This window comes from Acomys minous, assembly GCF_964271855.1.
Source record: "Acomys minous genome assembly, chromosome: 3".
Classification (NCBI taxonomy): Eukaryota; Metazoa; Chordata; class Mammalia; order Rodentia; family Muridae; genus Acomys; species Acomys minous.
In genome coordinates, this window is record NC_140485.1 from 93,142,664 (window position 1) to 93,156,454 (window position 13,791).

Genomic DNA, 13,791 nt, shown 5'->3' on the forward strand with positions numbered 1-13,791 from the left:
TAAGGAAAAGCAGCAAGATTTCTGTCTGTGGTGGTTTGATAGGAATAGCCTTGTAGACTTCTGTGTTGGAATTACTGGCCCATTGGGAGTGGCACTATTAGGAGGTGTGGCCTTGTTGGAGGAAGTGTGCCATTGTGGAGGCGGGCTTTGAGGTCACCTATGCTCAAGCTATACCCAGTGTGGCGCACATTCTCCATCTGCTGCCTGCTGATCAAGATGGAGAGCTCTCAGCTCCTCTAGCACCATGTCTGCCTGCACACTGCCATGCTTCCCACCATGATGATAATGGACCAAACCTCTGAACTGTAAGCCGGCCCCAATGACATGTTCTCCTTTATAAGAGTTGCCTTGGTCATGGTGTCTTTTCACAACAATGAAACCCTCAGACACTGTCCCTACACTGTTTTTTATAGAGCCCTAAACCAGCCAAAGAAACAAAAGCTCTGTGTATACCATGCACATATCTACACAGGCCTAGCGAGTCCAGGGTTTTTAAGGGAAAGGAACCAAAACAATAAAATGTCCAATAAAGGTCTAAAAATCTAGATGATTTCCCCAGGTTAGTAAGGAAGAAGGCCTACGGTCAAATCTATTCAGTTTAAACCATGTTTGAGCAAAATGGCAACTTGGAAACAGATAACCTATGAAAATTTTAAAAGGAGGCTTGGCCTTTAGAATAAAAACTTACCTTTAATTCTGAGACGCATGGCAGTACCTTAGCCACCAGACAGCCTTCAAAATGTTTTTAGAAGTAAAGCCTAGACATGTACAAAGTCAACGCTCTATTGCCCCATGTTAAGTTTAAAGTGTAATATTTCATAATGGGGAAGCAGAATGGCATAGGCTTTATGTGTAATACAAATAAATAAAAGACTGTAGGGCTAGGGAGGGAGGTGGGTCAGTGGGTAAAGTCACCTGCCACAAAGCCTGGGGACCTGAGTTCCATTCAAGGGCCCACATGGTGGAAAGAGGGAACCAGAAAGTTGTCCTCTGATAGTGCACACCCCTGCCCCACATACACAAATAAATGTAATTTTTTTTTAAAGACCATGTTATTTTATTCCAGTATTGCCTACAGCTCTCTTCTTCCTTTCTCTTACTAACTTACTGGTCCAGAATACCTGCTTTTCTACCAGAAATAAAACAAAACAAAACTAAAGTAATGATTTTCCCTGTCAACTTACTTTGTAGAAGAACTTTTTGACATGTATTTATTTCTTGGGGGAGGGCGTGCTCTCTCCTTTACCACATGGTCCCAGGGGGTGAACTCAGGTGACAGGCTCAGTTGCAAGCCCCTCTATCTGCTGAGCCACTTCACCAGTCCCTATGTCAACGTTCTAAAACGCATTATTATGTCCTTGATAAGAATGGAAGCCACCATTTATTGAGGGCCACCAGCTTTACATGTTTCATCTCATTTAATCTTTAAGACAAAACTCAGAGAAACCGACTGAACAGGTCCCCCAGCTCAGAAGTAGCAGAATCAGCACATGAAAGGACAGCAGCCCCCTTAGCCACACGGCTGCACGCGGAGCCTCTGTGTCATCTGCACTACAGACTCTTTGCTTACTGTTCTTTTTTATACATACATAACGAAGATTAAAACTTATAAGTTGGTAAAATAATAAAAAACATTTGTAGTTTATAACATGACAATCTAACACTATAGTGTAATAAGCTGCATGAATGCGAGGGTTCTCTTTTGCTGTCTCCAAACACCTCACCCTCCTGAACGCACCCCCTGGGACCATGGCTGACCACAAGCAACGGAAATTACACACGGTGCAAAGATGGACGCTGAGGGCGAATGAACCTGAGACTCTGTCATTGCCTCACAGCTGACCTAAGCAAGCCTATCCTGCAATCTAGTCACTGGAGCATCCGAACGAACTTCTAAGACGTCTATATGGAGTCCAAGGGAACTCAGGAATATTTAACAGCATTTTGTAGCCTCATTAAAACACACACACTTGTGAGCACATCCCGGCGGGGTAGAAAGCACAGGTCTCAGCTGGGCACGCTCTTTATCGAGTCAGGAGGCCCTCGCCCATTCCAGGGGTCTCCAGAGGCTCACGGAGAAAATTTGATCCCAGGGCTCAAGAGGTGGCTCAGCTGTTAAGATCCCTTCATGCTCTTGCAGAGGACACAGGGTCCCTCTTAAGGCACACACTGGGTGGCTTACAAACACCTGTAACTTCAGTTCCCGGATAGCTGATGCTTTCTTCTGGCCAGGGCACCTGCATGCATGTGGTGTGAATAAATTCACACAGGCATACATACAAATTATAGATGTGTATGTGTGTATGTGTAAATATGTGTGTATGTATGTGTGTATATATGTACGTATATATGTATACATATATATGTAAAGAAAAGAGTTTAAATGCCCTAATATCAGAGACTCCAACTCCTAGAGAGCCAACTATGCATCTTTTAAAATCCCCACTTGACTCAGCTAAGAGTCCACAGAATGAGGCTTTAAGATAAACTGTGCCAAGTGCCAGCATAACTGGCCATGCAGCTAATGTCACCTCAACCTGAGCAGACCTGTTGTAAGGAACTAGCAGAAAGAAAAGGGACCTTGGGATGCCCCCATCGGCCACTTACCGCTTGCCCGTGCAGTTCCTGTCGTTCAGGCCACCAACCTTGTTTATGGCAGACCAGGCTGTGAGAGCCACATATGGCAACGAGGCAGCCTGAGTATGGGTGAGTGATTTGGGCTTGTGCGCGATCTACAGTGAAACAAAGTGGTGAAAAATAAGCAGGAACTTGCAAGCCTGTATACACAGCTAAGCACATTTACCCTCAAAGGAAAGCAAAAATTTGCCCAGAGAACTTTATAAACTACTTCTGGGTTCGTGTTTGCTATACACCCTAGCCAAGGTTGGTCTCAGAGTAGTCTCCAAACAGCTTGTTCCCTGTGTAACAGAGGCTCGGGAACAGTTTGCAGGCTACATTATTCGATACAGCTTCTTCACTGATTATTTTTAAAAGATCATGCATAGGGTTCACGTCAGACCTACTATACCCAGAGATAAATTCGAGTAAACCTCAAATTCTGATAAACATATTCTAGTTAGTTTTGAGATCAACTTCTTCTCTTACCATGTTTTCTGGAGAGTAATTTTTCCAGACGTTTCCTGCCCTAGTAACTCCTAATTCCTCCTCCAGGCTCCCCTCTGTGGCCCATTTCCTCAACATTAGCCCTCCTCCCTATTTACATGGAGGTTCCCTGGCTCTGTTTTCTTAGGCTTCTGTCACTACAGCTAAAGTTCTCCTTCTCTCCTCGGGTATACCTGGCTCACACTGGGCGGACTCGGGTATACCTGGCTCACACTGGGCAGACTCGGGTATACCTGGCTCACACTGGGCGGACTCGGGTATACCTGGCTCACACTGGGCAGACTCGGGTATACCTGGCTCACACTGGGCGGACTCGGGTATACCTGGCTCACGCTGGGCGGACTCGGGTATACCTGGCTCACACTGGGTGGACTCGGGTATACCTGGCTCACACTGGGCGGACTAAATGAAGCACCCTGCACAAAGCCAAGTCTCCACCCTGTGGGGTAAAGATGTCTGCCACAGCAGGCAGTGCTAACAAAAGAACACCAAACACTCTTAACCTTCCAAAATTCCCTAGCCTTTACTTTAGCTCTAAGTTGCCCATGAACCTAGTCTGAAAAACCGCCCGTGACTTCAGAGACGCCCACCAGTCTTTCTCATAAAGCTGCAGAGACAGCGAGTTACCTCATTCCCACTGACCACGACAAATTCTGAGAGTGTGCCTTGTTTCCAAGGAGGAACAGCAGCCCAGACCTGAAACACACACATACACACACACACACAGCTTTATCAGACACGGACATTTGGGACTGGAGCGAAACATGCAGGTATTGCCCAGTGCACGGCTACCTGGAGCGGGAGGGGAACTCCAGGCAAAAACTTAACTTTAACATGATCCATAAGCACTGCTGAGTGTGATTCTGGGTCCCCAGCTCAAGTCACATTGGAAAACACATTGGAGTCACCAAGCCTCTCTGGGACTTGAACATTGGCTTTATCACTTGCTAGCTGCGGCTTTCAACTTTTATTTATTTCTATATATTTTGAGACAGGATCTCATTGAATAGGCCCGGGTGACCTCCAACTTTTAATCTTCTCATCTCAGCCCCCTTCATGCTGGAATTAAAGGTGAGCCTCTCCGTGCCCAGCTGGCTGTGGGGCGCTTCATAGCGGGGCTTGCTCACCTGCAGCCTCACCTGCCTGTGCTAACTTACAGGGTTATCTTCTCAGTGAAAAGGAACCAGAACACGGCTATTATTATGAGCTCACACCTGTCTCTTGGCATAAGCATCCAAAGTGATAAGTGACAGAAGATTATACCAAACTTTAGCTATTTCAGAACCAGCCAGCCCATAAAGTAGAAACCGTCACATAAAGACTCAAGCGAACTTAACTAAGTAGTCCTAATCCTGCATGTTTTAAAGTCTTACAATTCTTATGTACTAAATTTAGAAAACTCAAGTATAAGCTGAGCATAATACCTTAGTGCTATAACTGTAGCAATAAGGAGGCCAAGGCATTTCCCCTAGCTCAAGATAAGCCTGGACTACACAGTGTGTCTCAAGCCAGCAAGACTCTGTCTCAAAAAAAAAAAAGTGTTCTGGCCCCAAGGTCAGTCAGTACATATATTGGGGATGGGGGGGGGGGAGGGGGGGTGGCCACTGGTTAAAAGTCTATTCCCAAAGGAAGCAAGCAGGAGGAGCCCAGTGGCACACATCTGTAACCCCAGGATTTGGGAGGTGGACCAGGAGGATTAGGAGCACAGAGCCAGCCTTGGAAACAAAGCAAGTTCAAGACCAGCTATGCCTAATCCAAAAACCATTTTAAAAATTCAAGAGTTTGAGTGTCAGGCTTGGTGGCACAGGCCTATAATCCTCAGGGAGGCAGAGGCAGGCAGATCTATGTGAGTTCAAGGCTAGCCTGGTCTACACAGCGAGTCCAGGCCAGCCAAGGCTATACAGAGAAACCCTATCTTGAAAAACAAAAAAAACAAAAAACAAAAAACCACACAACCAAAAAATAAAAAAAAGAGTAAAATGGAAATTTCACATTTAAAAGAGGAAAGAGGAATAAGAGAGCTGGGCATAGCGGCACATGCCAATAAACCTGGCATTCGGGAGGTGGACACAGCAGCAGCGTTAGTTTAAGAACATCCTCACTGTGGGGGTTTGAAGGAGAACGGCCCCACAGGTTCATATACTTGAATGCTGAGTCCCCAGTTGATGAGCTGCTGGGGAGGACTAGAAGGGGTGGCCTCGCTGAAATAGATATGTCTGTTGGAGGTGTGTCACTGCAGTTAAAAACCCATGCTAGGCTGGCCCAGTGCCTCTTGGATCAGTATGGAGCGCTCCCAGCTCCTTCTCCAGCACCGTGTCTGCCTGCGTGCCGCCATGCTTCCCGCCGTGATGATGGACTAATGCTCTGAAACTGTTAGCCAGGCCTGTTGTCCTGGTTGTGGTGCCGCTTCCGGGCAACAGAACTAAAACCAAGACACTTACCTATGTAACAAGTTGAGAGCAGCCTGGGTTACACAAAACCAGTCTCAAAAACCAAGAGCGAGAAAAGAGAAAAGAGGGGAGGAGAGGAGAAGGAAGACAATAAGGAAAGAGGGACGAACTTGCCTCGTCCCCAGGTTTGAAGTACTTGACGTCAAGCCCGCACTCCATCACCACACCGGAGACGTCCCGACCCAGAGTCAGAGGAAACTCCTCCCCTTTGAGTCTCATGTGCAGAGGGTCGCGCTTCATATTGAGGGCTCTCGCTCCGTAACCACCTACAACACACAGTTTATCTGCGTCTTAAACACAAGGTCAGAATGGTTTTTTAAACGCTATAGGGTGACAGGCAGGCCAACGTCTGATGCTCAACGTGTCGATTCTAAAACAAGCTCTACAGTTCCTGCCACCACACAGCAAAGCGCAAAAACAACTTTCAAAGAAAATTATTATTACTACTACTATTTCCAAAGAAAGTTACTTTGAAACTTGTAGTCAATCATTAAAGTAAAACCGCAATTGCTCAAAGTCTCTTTGAAACTTCAGGATTGCAAGCCTGTCTTCTGGAATTTTAGAATCTTCTTTTACATACATTGGTACTTGAAGACAGTGTCTTTATTAATCTGCTCATTTGCAAACTTTTTAAGTAACCCAGGCTGGCCTTAATCATGATCCTCCTGTCTCAGCCTATAGGCTGGGATTACAGATATGTGCCACCACGCTTCTATAACAATCCTTTGACAACAGACATTTAGGGTTAAGTACGGTAAAGAAGAAAATGTGTAGGTTATTAAAGAAGCCATGCCTATTATAGTACCTGATACCAGCACGCAGTTCTGAGTCTGACGTCTAGCTCCCATCTCCTAAAAGTCTATCTAGAATAATGAAATTTGAGTAACTGTGAGGAATTTTAGTGGAAAAGAGCCGTGTCTGACCAGGTCAACTGCATTATAGCTAGTATGGGGGGGGGGGGCTAAAGGGGGAGGTGGAAGTTGTTTTTGAGACACAGTGTAGCCTTGGTTGTGCTGGACTTGCTTTGTAGATCAAGCTGGCCTAACAGAGATCCATCTGCCTCTGCCCCTCCAGTTTTAGGATTAAAGGTGTATAGTGCTACATGGAGGCCAACACCTTGTTTTTAAGGATATTTATACAAGTAAAAGATAAGTAAAATTGAAACCATTCTTTTGGCTCATATAAATTAACTACTCTATCTGCAATAATAATCCCAAGTCATAGCTGGGCCTAGCTACTCCCGAGCAGTTCTGGAAGTCAAGGGAAGGCCCTTGGAAATATTTAAAGCTGTTTTCAAGTGAGACCAAAAGCAGCTAAGGGACTCTAAACAAACTAAGGATAACCCCACAGACAGTGGCAGAAAAAAGAAGTAATAATAATTGCAAAGCAGTAGCTTGTGTCCACGATCCAATCCAAAAGAAAAAGGAAATGCAGGCGAGTACAGAGAGCCCAGAGTAGGTGGGAGAGGACGGGGCCAGGAAGACAAGTGGAAGGCTGGCCTCAGATGCGGAAAGCAGAAAGCGGGTAAGAAGCGGTACTGACAGCTGGCCAGTCTGTAAGTTGTTTTTCTAATGAAGAAAAAGAAAAATCAGGGCACATGGAAGAAAATGAAAGTTGGGATAGTCCCAGAAAAATCTAAGCTGGTGGTCCCTATGGCAACCCTCCACATTTGCCATCTGGCTAGCTAGAAGTGCAGTCCATCACAGAACATAACAGCGCGTGTGAGACTCACAAGGGAGCATGCCCGTTTTTCCTGCCTTGTATTTATGTCCCTCTGCTAGGATGCTGCAATTTACTCACCCAGCCCTTCGTGCTTTGAGCAACAGAAGTGGACATTCAGCTTTGTCACAGTTTAGTTGTAAAGTTGCAAAAAGTTCATGTTGTTGTCAACTATTTCCATAATAACCCTGATGTGCTAATAGACCAAGAGAAGTTATCTCCTCCCTGCCCCCCGCCCCGGGACAGGGTTTCTCTGTGTAGCCTTGGCTGTCCTAGATTCACTATGTAGACGAGGCTGGCCTCAAACTCACAGCAATCCGCCTGCCTCTGGCTCCCAAGTGCTGGGATTAAAGGCGTGCGCCACCACACCTGGCTCTAACCTCATCTGGGACTCGGAATGCAGCCAGCTTGAAGAGAGAAATAGAACTTGCTCAGTGACAATGGGGTTTGAGCTTGTCACCCTAGCTGTGGGTGGTGGCGTGTGCGTGGGTGCACACACACACCTCAAGTCCTAGTACTTGTGGAATACCGGCATTTGCCAGGTGGTTGACGCACGACTTTAATCCCAGAAGTTGGGAGGCAGAGACAAGCAGAAGTCTGTGAGTTCAAGGCCAGCCTAGTCTACAGAGGAAGTGCCAGGACAGCCTGGGCTAAAACAGAAAAACCCGTTTCAAAAAAGCAAAACCAAACAAACAAAAAACGAAACAAAACCCAAAGTTTGTTATATATGCTGCTGGCTATATTGTTTTTAAATTATTTTCTTCTTAAGGGAGATAATTTTTACTCAAATATTTTCCAAAGTCATCGTTTTAGGTATCTTCTACAACAATAATAATATCTCAACAAGCATCCATGGGCTGATAGATATCTTGCAAATAGTATTACCTTGTCCAGTAGTAAGATACGAGATCATCTCAAAATTACTCTATAAAAGTAAAGCATGTTACAGTATTACATGATCCGGCAGCCAAGAAACATCTGAACATAGCCTCTCTACTGAAATGAAACTACCCAGCACAAACTGCACATGCGCATCTTGTAAGCCAAAACTACCTCCAAGCCCAATGTAAAACTAAAAAATTTAAATGAAGTAAAACATCACATGAATATAGGAGTGGCCATCATTACATCAGCACAAAACTAGAGGAGAGATGCAGCACATGCGCCAGCACTGAAAAAATAGCTAAAAGTAGACAGTTGTGGTAAAGGTATTTTCAGCTTATTATTATTGGGCTTTGGAGACATTTGATGGCTCAGGCCTGAAACGGTGCCTACGCCAACCTAGATCCACTACATAGCTGAGAATGACCTTGACCTTCTGGCCTCTCCTGCACTATTTCTCCGATGCCTAGACTGCAGGTGTGCACTGCCACACCCAGCTTATGCAGTGCTGGTGCCCACGGCCTGAGCGGGCTCGGCACATGTCAGGAAGGTTCGCTTAACTGAACTGTTAGTGCAGTTTCAGGAGTTTTCCAGCTACGGTTTAAGATCCCAAACCTTTCTCCAAATTTCTTCCTCTTAAGAAAAGCTATTAGTAGTTATTCTGCCAGATAAAGAGAAACAAAAGCAATTTCAGGAATACTTTATACTCAAATAGCCACAGTATTTTCAAGATAATATGTGATTACTACAGAATTCTTGGCTTTTGTTTGTTGTTTGTTGGATGTGCCCAGGGCCTTGCATGGCTACGCAAAGGAACTATCACTGAGCTATACCTCCTGATAAAAATCTGACTAAGACATGCTTAACTCTTTTCTTTCTAACTAAGTATCGGAAAACCAATGTATTTTACAGCGACTGCCCTTACAGTTCAGATCAGCATTGTTCTCTGCTCAAAGCCACATGTGGCAGGTGGCTGCTGTCCTCAACAGAACAGGTCTGGGACGTCACTACATTAAATGCAACATTCAAAATTAGAGTCAAATGACTTGATTTCCCAAAACAAGAGGATCTCCAGGTTTGGGATGCGTGCAGTCTAAACAAGGAGTCTAAAAAAGGCTTCTTCTTGGGCCGGGCGTGGTGGTGCACGCCTTTAATCCCAGCACTCAGGAGGCAGAGGCAGGAAGATTGCTGTGAGTTCGAGGCCAGCCTGGGCTACAAAGTGAGTCCAGGACAGTCAAGGCTACACAGAGAAACCCTGTCTTGAAAAACAAAAAGGCTTGCTTCTTCTTTCCCAACAATCTTTGCAGGGCTGCATTTTCTTCATTACTTCAAATAATGCAGCATAACAACACAGAGCTACGTATGAAAATACAGCTGTAGTATTAAACCAGGCAGCAAGGAGAAGAGCTAAAACAATGCTAAGCATCTCACTAAATTTTCTGGCTTATTTCGGAAAATCATTTTTACAAGTTATTTAATGTTATTTATATAGGGTGCAGCAAAATGTGCCAAGGACAGCTTTGTAGGGTGACTTCTCTCCTTTTAGCATGAGGGTCACAGGGACTGAACTTGGGTCTTCGGGCTTGGCAGCAAGCGCTTTTACCCAGTGAGCCATCTCACCGACATAAACAGTTCCTCTATTCCAGCCACCTCTTTGGGTAAATCTTGTGCCTTGTTTTCTACTGCCTATTTGAGCGCATATATAACTGTTTCTCTTTCATTTCATACGTTCCTCCTGTTTTAACTGTGTATTTACTATACTATAAATAAAATTTTCAGCATTTGTATTCTACCACATCATTTCTGGAGAAAAAGTTGGTCTTAACATTTTCTTCTATTCTAACTTAATTTATAACCAGATAAGACACACATATACATATATGTATATGTTTACAAACAAAGAAAGTAAGTTCATCACATTAAGTCATATGTGAGAACTGTCCTTGAGGCACGGAACGCACACCTGCCCTTCAGAACACTGACCCGGGGAAACATATAGCAGCTTCCTTCAACACTGGAAGGTTACCTGCCTTGGAATCCATATTGACGTTGGTCATCTCAAAACATGTTCGTCATCAGAAAACACAGATGAGTTCCTATAAGCAAGACTGACGATATTTTTGCCCAGTTTTTCCAGAATTGATGTAATTTATAAATACAAATCAATCTGGTCACACACAGTATAGACTACTTTTGAGGAATGCTCTCTCCAAGCTGTTCAACATGGCCCAGCAAGAGAAATTAGGATAACATTATTGCAGAAGATATTTTAGCTATGGCGGGCAGAACGCAATGTGAGAATACTGTGCCCGTGTCCTGGAGGCCTCTTCTGTGGCTTGGTCCACTGGGCCTATAACAGAAGCCGTGACTAGTAGGGGAGCTAGGATGCAGGAATTATATATACTCCAATTCTGAACCGACAGGGAAACGTAACCCAACTCTGGAGCCTGTGCTGGACCTTAAATTTACCACAGAGCAAATTAACTAAAGACACCACTTCAGTCCCCATTCTCGTCTGAAAGGAGGCACTCAGACACATTTGATAAATGACTAAACTATACTTGGCTATTATGACTTCAAATTTTTGGAAATATTTACAGGGATATTTTCTTCAGGGCCTACAGGATTCTGGAAGGCTCTGCCTATAAGTGGCACTTGTCACCAAGCCAGATGGCCAGTTTAATCCCCTGGGCCCACATAGTAGAAGGAACCCATTCCCACAAGACGTCTTTTGACCTCTACTTGTGCACTGCCCCACACACCAAAACACAAAATAAATAAGTGTATTAAACTTAAATAGTTCCTTTATGCCAACCAAAACATAACCTAGTTGTGTGTGGTGGCCTACACCTGCTGTCCCAGGAGTGAAGAGGCAAGGCAGAGGGCTGCAGAGCAGAGACTGGTCTGGGGTATGAAATGAGTTGGAGGCCAGCCTTGGGCTAAATAGCAAGCCCCTCCCCCTTTTTTTTTCCAAATCAAAAATCAAGCAAAACCACACAAATTAAACACCTACACCCCTAATACAATTTTGATTAAAAAAAAAAAAAGTCCGGACAACTTACTTCTCATATTAACATCTATAGGATTTACACTGGCAGCATGGACTTTGATAATGACTTCGTTTGGGTAATGTATGATAGGCAACATCATGCTCTGAGTGAATCGAAGGACTTCATTCTTTCCATATTGATCTATCACCCAAGCGGGCATGACAGTGCTCCTCGCAGGCGTAGTACTAATGTCCCTAAATGGCGGCTTTGGAATAACTCTGCTTCTCCAGAAGCGAGCTGCAGCACATGCGCTTCTTGTAAGTACACAAGTCTTCAAAACTTCCATCCTGAGCAGGGAGGGATAGAGCCGTGTCCACCAAAAAGAAAAAGAAGAAGAGAAAGAAACCACCTGCAGTGGGTCAAACTAACACACTTCAATTCAGCTAAATGCTGCCAACCACACTGGCCAATTAAGAGGGGAGGAGCTTTCAGAAAGGAACTCAACTTAATGAAGCAACAAACGAAAATTGAATTGCTACTGTGCTCCCCCCATCAGAAACGCTCCGGCTAACGTCCAGGCAGCACTCTGTCCATTGCCCCTTCTTCCTTACACTCTCCTTCCCCTTAAAGAAAGAAGCAAACAAGCAGGGAGCCCCCCGGAGGGTCCAGCAAACTGCATCTGCAATCCCGAGACCAGGAGGACTAAACTGGCAGTCTCCGATTCCCGCCGCGACCCCGCCGCGGTCTCCTTGTCGGTCCGCGCGCCCCGGCTGCCGGAGAGCGAACCAATCGCGTGCAGAGATCATCTCCTCCCGCCTGGAACTCGACCAATCCAGGCGCTCGGTGTTGAAGAGGCTCGGGAGAATCCAAGATGTCTGCGCCCATGTAACGCCGGCGGCCGACTGACTTCTTCCTCTGCCCCCCGGTCCTTGAGGCATCGCGCTGATTTCGAGGACCATGCTGGGCAAGACTCTCCGAGAAGTGAGTGGACAAGGCCCGGAGGGGACCCGGGAGGGCAGAGACACTGAGGACTCCGCGGTCAAGGTCGTCCCGGGTCACTCCCCACGGCTCGGCCTACATTCCCGAGTGGGAAGGGGGATTCGAACCCATGGCTCTTACGCATACAGCCCACCCCCACCCCCACCCCTATACCCATTCCCAGGAGTGAGAACGTCAGGAGAAATGTTTGCACCGCTGAGCCATAGGGTGGAATTACATCCCTCTCAAGCTTTTTAGAGAAGGTTTCTCAGACTGGCCGTTGTAGCACTTTATCTTAGAACGAAATAATTGGTGACTTTAGAAAACAAACAAACAACAACAGCATTTTGTATCATTAGTGACTGCCCAAGAAACTAGGACTCCTACCATTCATTGCCTTAACTCCTGAACACCATGTTTGAACCCCCTGCTTAAGTTGTAGGTGGCAACCCCAAGTGTAGCAATTTGACAGCAGGTGAAAAGACGGGTGGGAGGGCGGTGCTCCCTCCCGACTTCACTGCCCAGCTGAGGCTGCCAGAAACGTCTCAACTCAGAATCAATCGAGACTATTGGTTTATGAATTGCAGTGTTTTGTTTTGTTTTGTCTTACCGTGTGTGCAACTTCTCTAAACTTGTAGAAATATAAATGTTTAATTGCGTAAATCAAAGACTTTTAATATTTTCCTAAACCACACCTCAGCTTGTAATAATACTTTTCAGTATGGAATTTGTGTATCTTTGGCTTTTATTGCGTTAAGATGCTTGATTCTGAAAATGGCTGTTTGGGTTATTGACTTGAGTTTCATTTAAAAAATCGTTAAATAAGGGCTGGAGAGATGGTTTAGAGGTTAAGAGCCCTGGCTATTCTTTCAACGGTCCTGAGTTCAATTTCCAGCAACCACATGGTGGCTCACAACCATCTGTAGTGAGATCTGGTGCCCTCTTCTGGCATGCTGGCACATGCCAGCGGGAAGAATACTGTATAAATACTGATAAATAAATCATTAAATAAATTTTGACTTGCTTTTTCCATTTTGTACAATGTATTTATGCAAAACGATGTTCTCGACACTGATAATTATCAAATCAAAATATCAGTAAAATGAAAAACATTGAAGCAACTGATATCCTGCCGCCAGAGTTTAGTTCTTTATTTAAAATTAAGCAAGTATGTGCATTTATTGATATGAAAATTTGCTTTAGTATTTAATAGATAATAAAATTATGTATACCAAAGAATTTTTAAAATATCTTTATTTTGTGTACATTTTGTTAGCATCTATGTCCACACACCAGAAGAGGGCATCAGATCCCACGGCACTGCAGTTTTAGATGGTTGAGAACTGCTATATATGTGCTGGGAGTTGAACTCAGGTCCTCTGGAAGAGCAGCCAGTGCTCTTAGCTGCCATTTCTCCAACCTCCCCCTCCCCAAAAAAAATTGTTTCAAAATAAATTTGTTTACAATTTATTAGTTTGACTGTCCTTCACTGCCTGTATTCATTAAGTCACTAAGCCCCCTATAATCTGTTCTGTCACTTTATTATTCTTGCTCTTAATTCGTATTCTTGCTTTATTATGGACCACCTGCCTTTGTTTGGGGCCAAACTCTCAGTTGCTACCATAGTCCGCTTGCCCACGCAGAATCAC

At 44.8% G+C, this 13,791-nt stretch overlaps 2 protein-coding genes across 2 annotated transcripts in view; one reads left to right on the forward strand and one right to left on the reverse strand.

Moving 5' to 3' along the window:
- The window catches only part of RTN4IP1 (reticulon 4 interacting protein 1), a 43,631-nt gene extending 31,712 nt beyond the window's left edge, over positions 1-11,919 (reverse strand). The window contains exons 1-4 of the mRNA XM_084777106.1: positions 11,237-11,919; positions 5,688-5,839; positions 3,751-3,819; positions 2,608-2,732 (exon numbers count right to left, since the gene is read on the reverse strand). Coding sequence (XP_084633232.1) covers positions 2,608-2,732; positions 3,751-3,819; positions 5,688-5,839; positions 11,237-11,510 — 620 coding nt within the window. The 5' untranslated portion in view covers positions 11,511-11,919. The remainder of the gene's footprint in view (positions 1-2,607; positions 2,733-3,750; positions 3,820-5,687; positions 5,840-11,236) is intronic.
- An 87-nt stretch (positions 11,920-12,006) lies between these two features.
- QRSL1 (glutaminyl-tRNA amidotransferase subunit QRSL1) overlaps positions 12,007-13,791 on the forward strand; it is a 30,272-nt gene continuing 28,487 nt past the window's right edge. Inside the window, exon 1 of the mRNA XM_084777105.1 lies at positions 12,007-12,145. Within this exon, the coding sequence (XP_084633231.1) occupies positions 12,122-12,145 (24 nt within the window). The 5' untranslated portion in view covers positions 12,007-12,121. The remainder of the gene's footprint in view (positions 12,146-13,791) is intronic.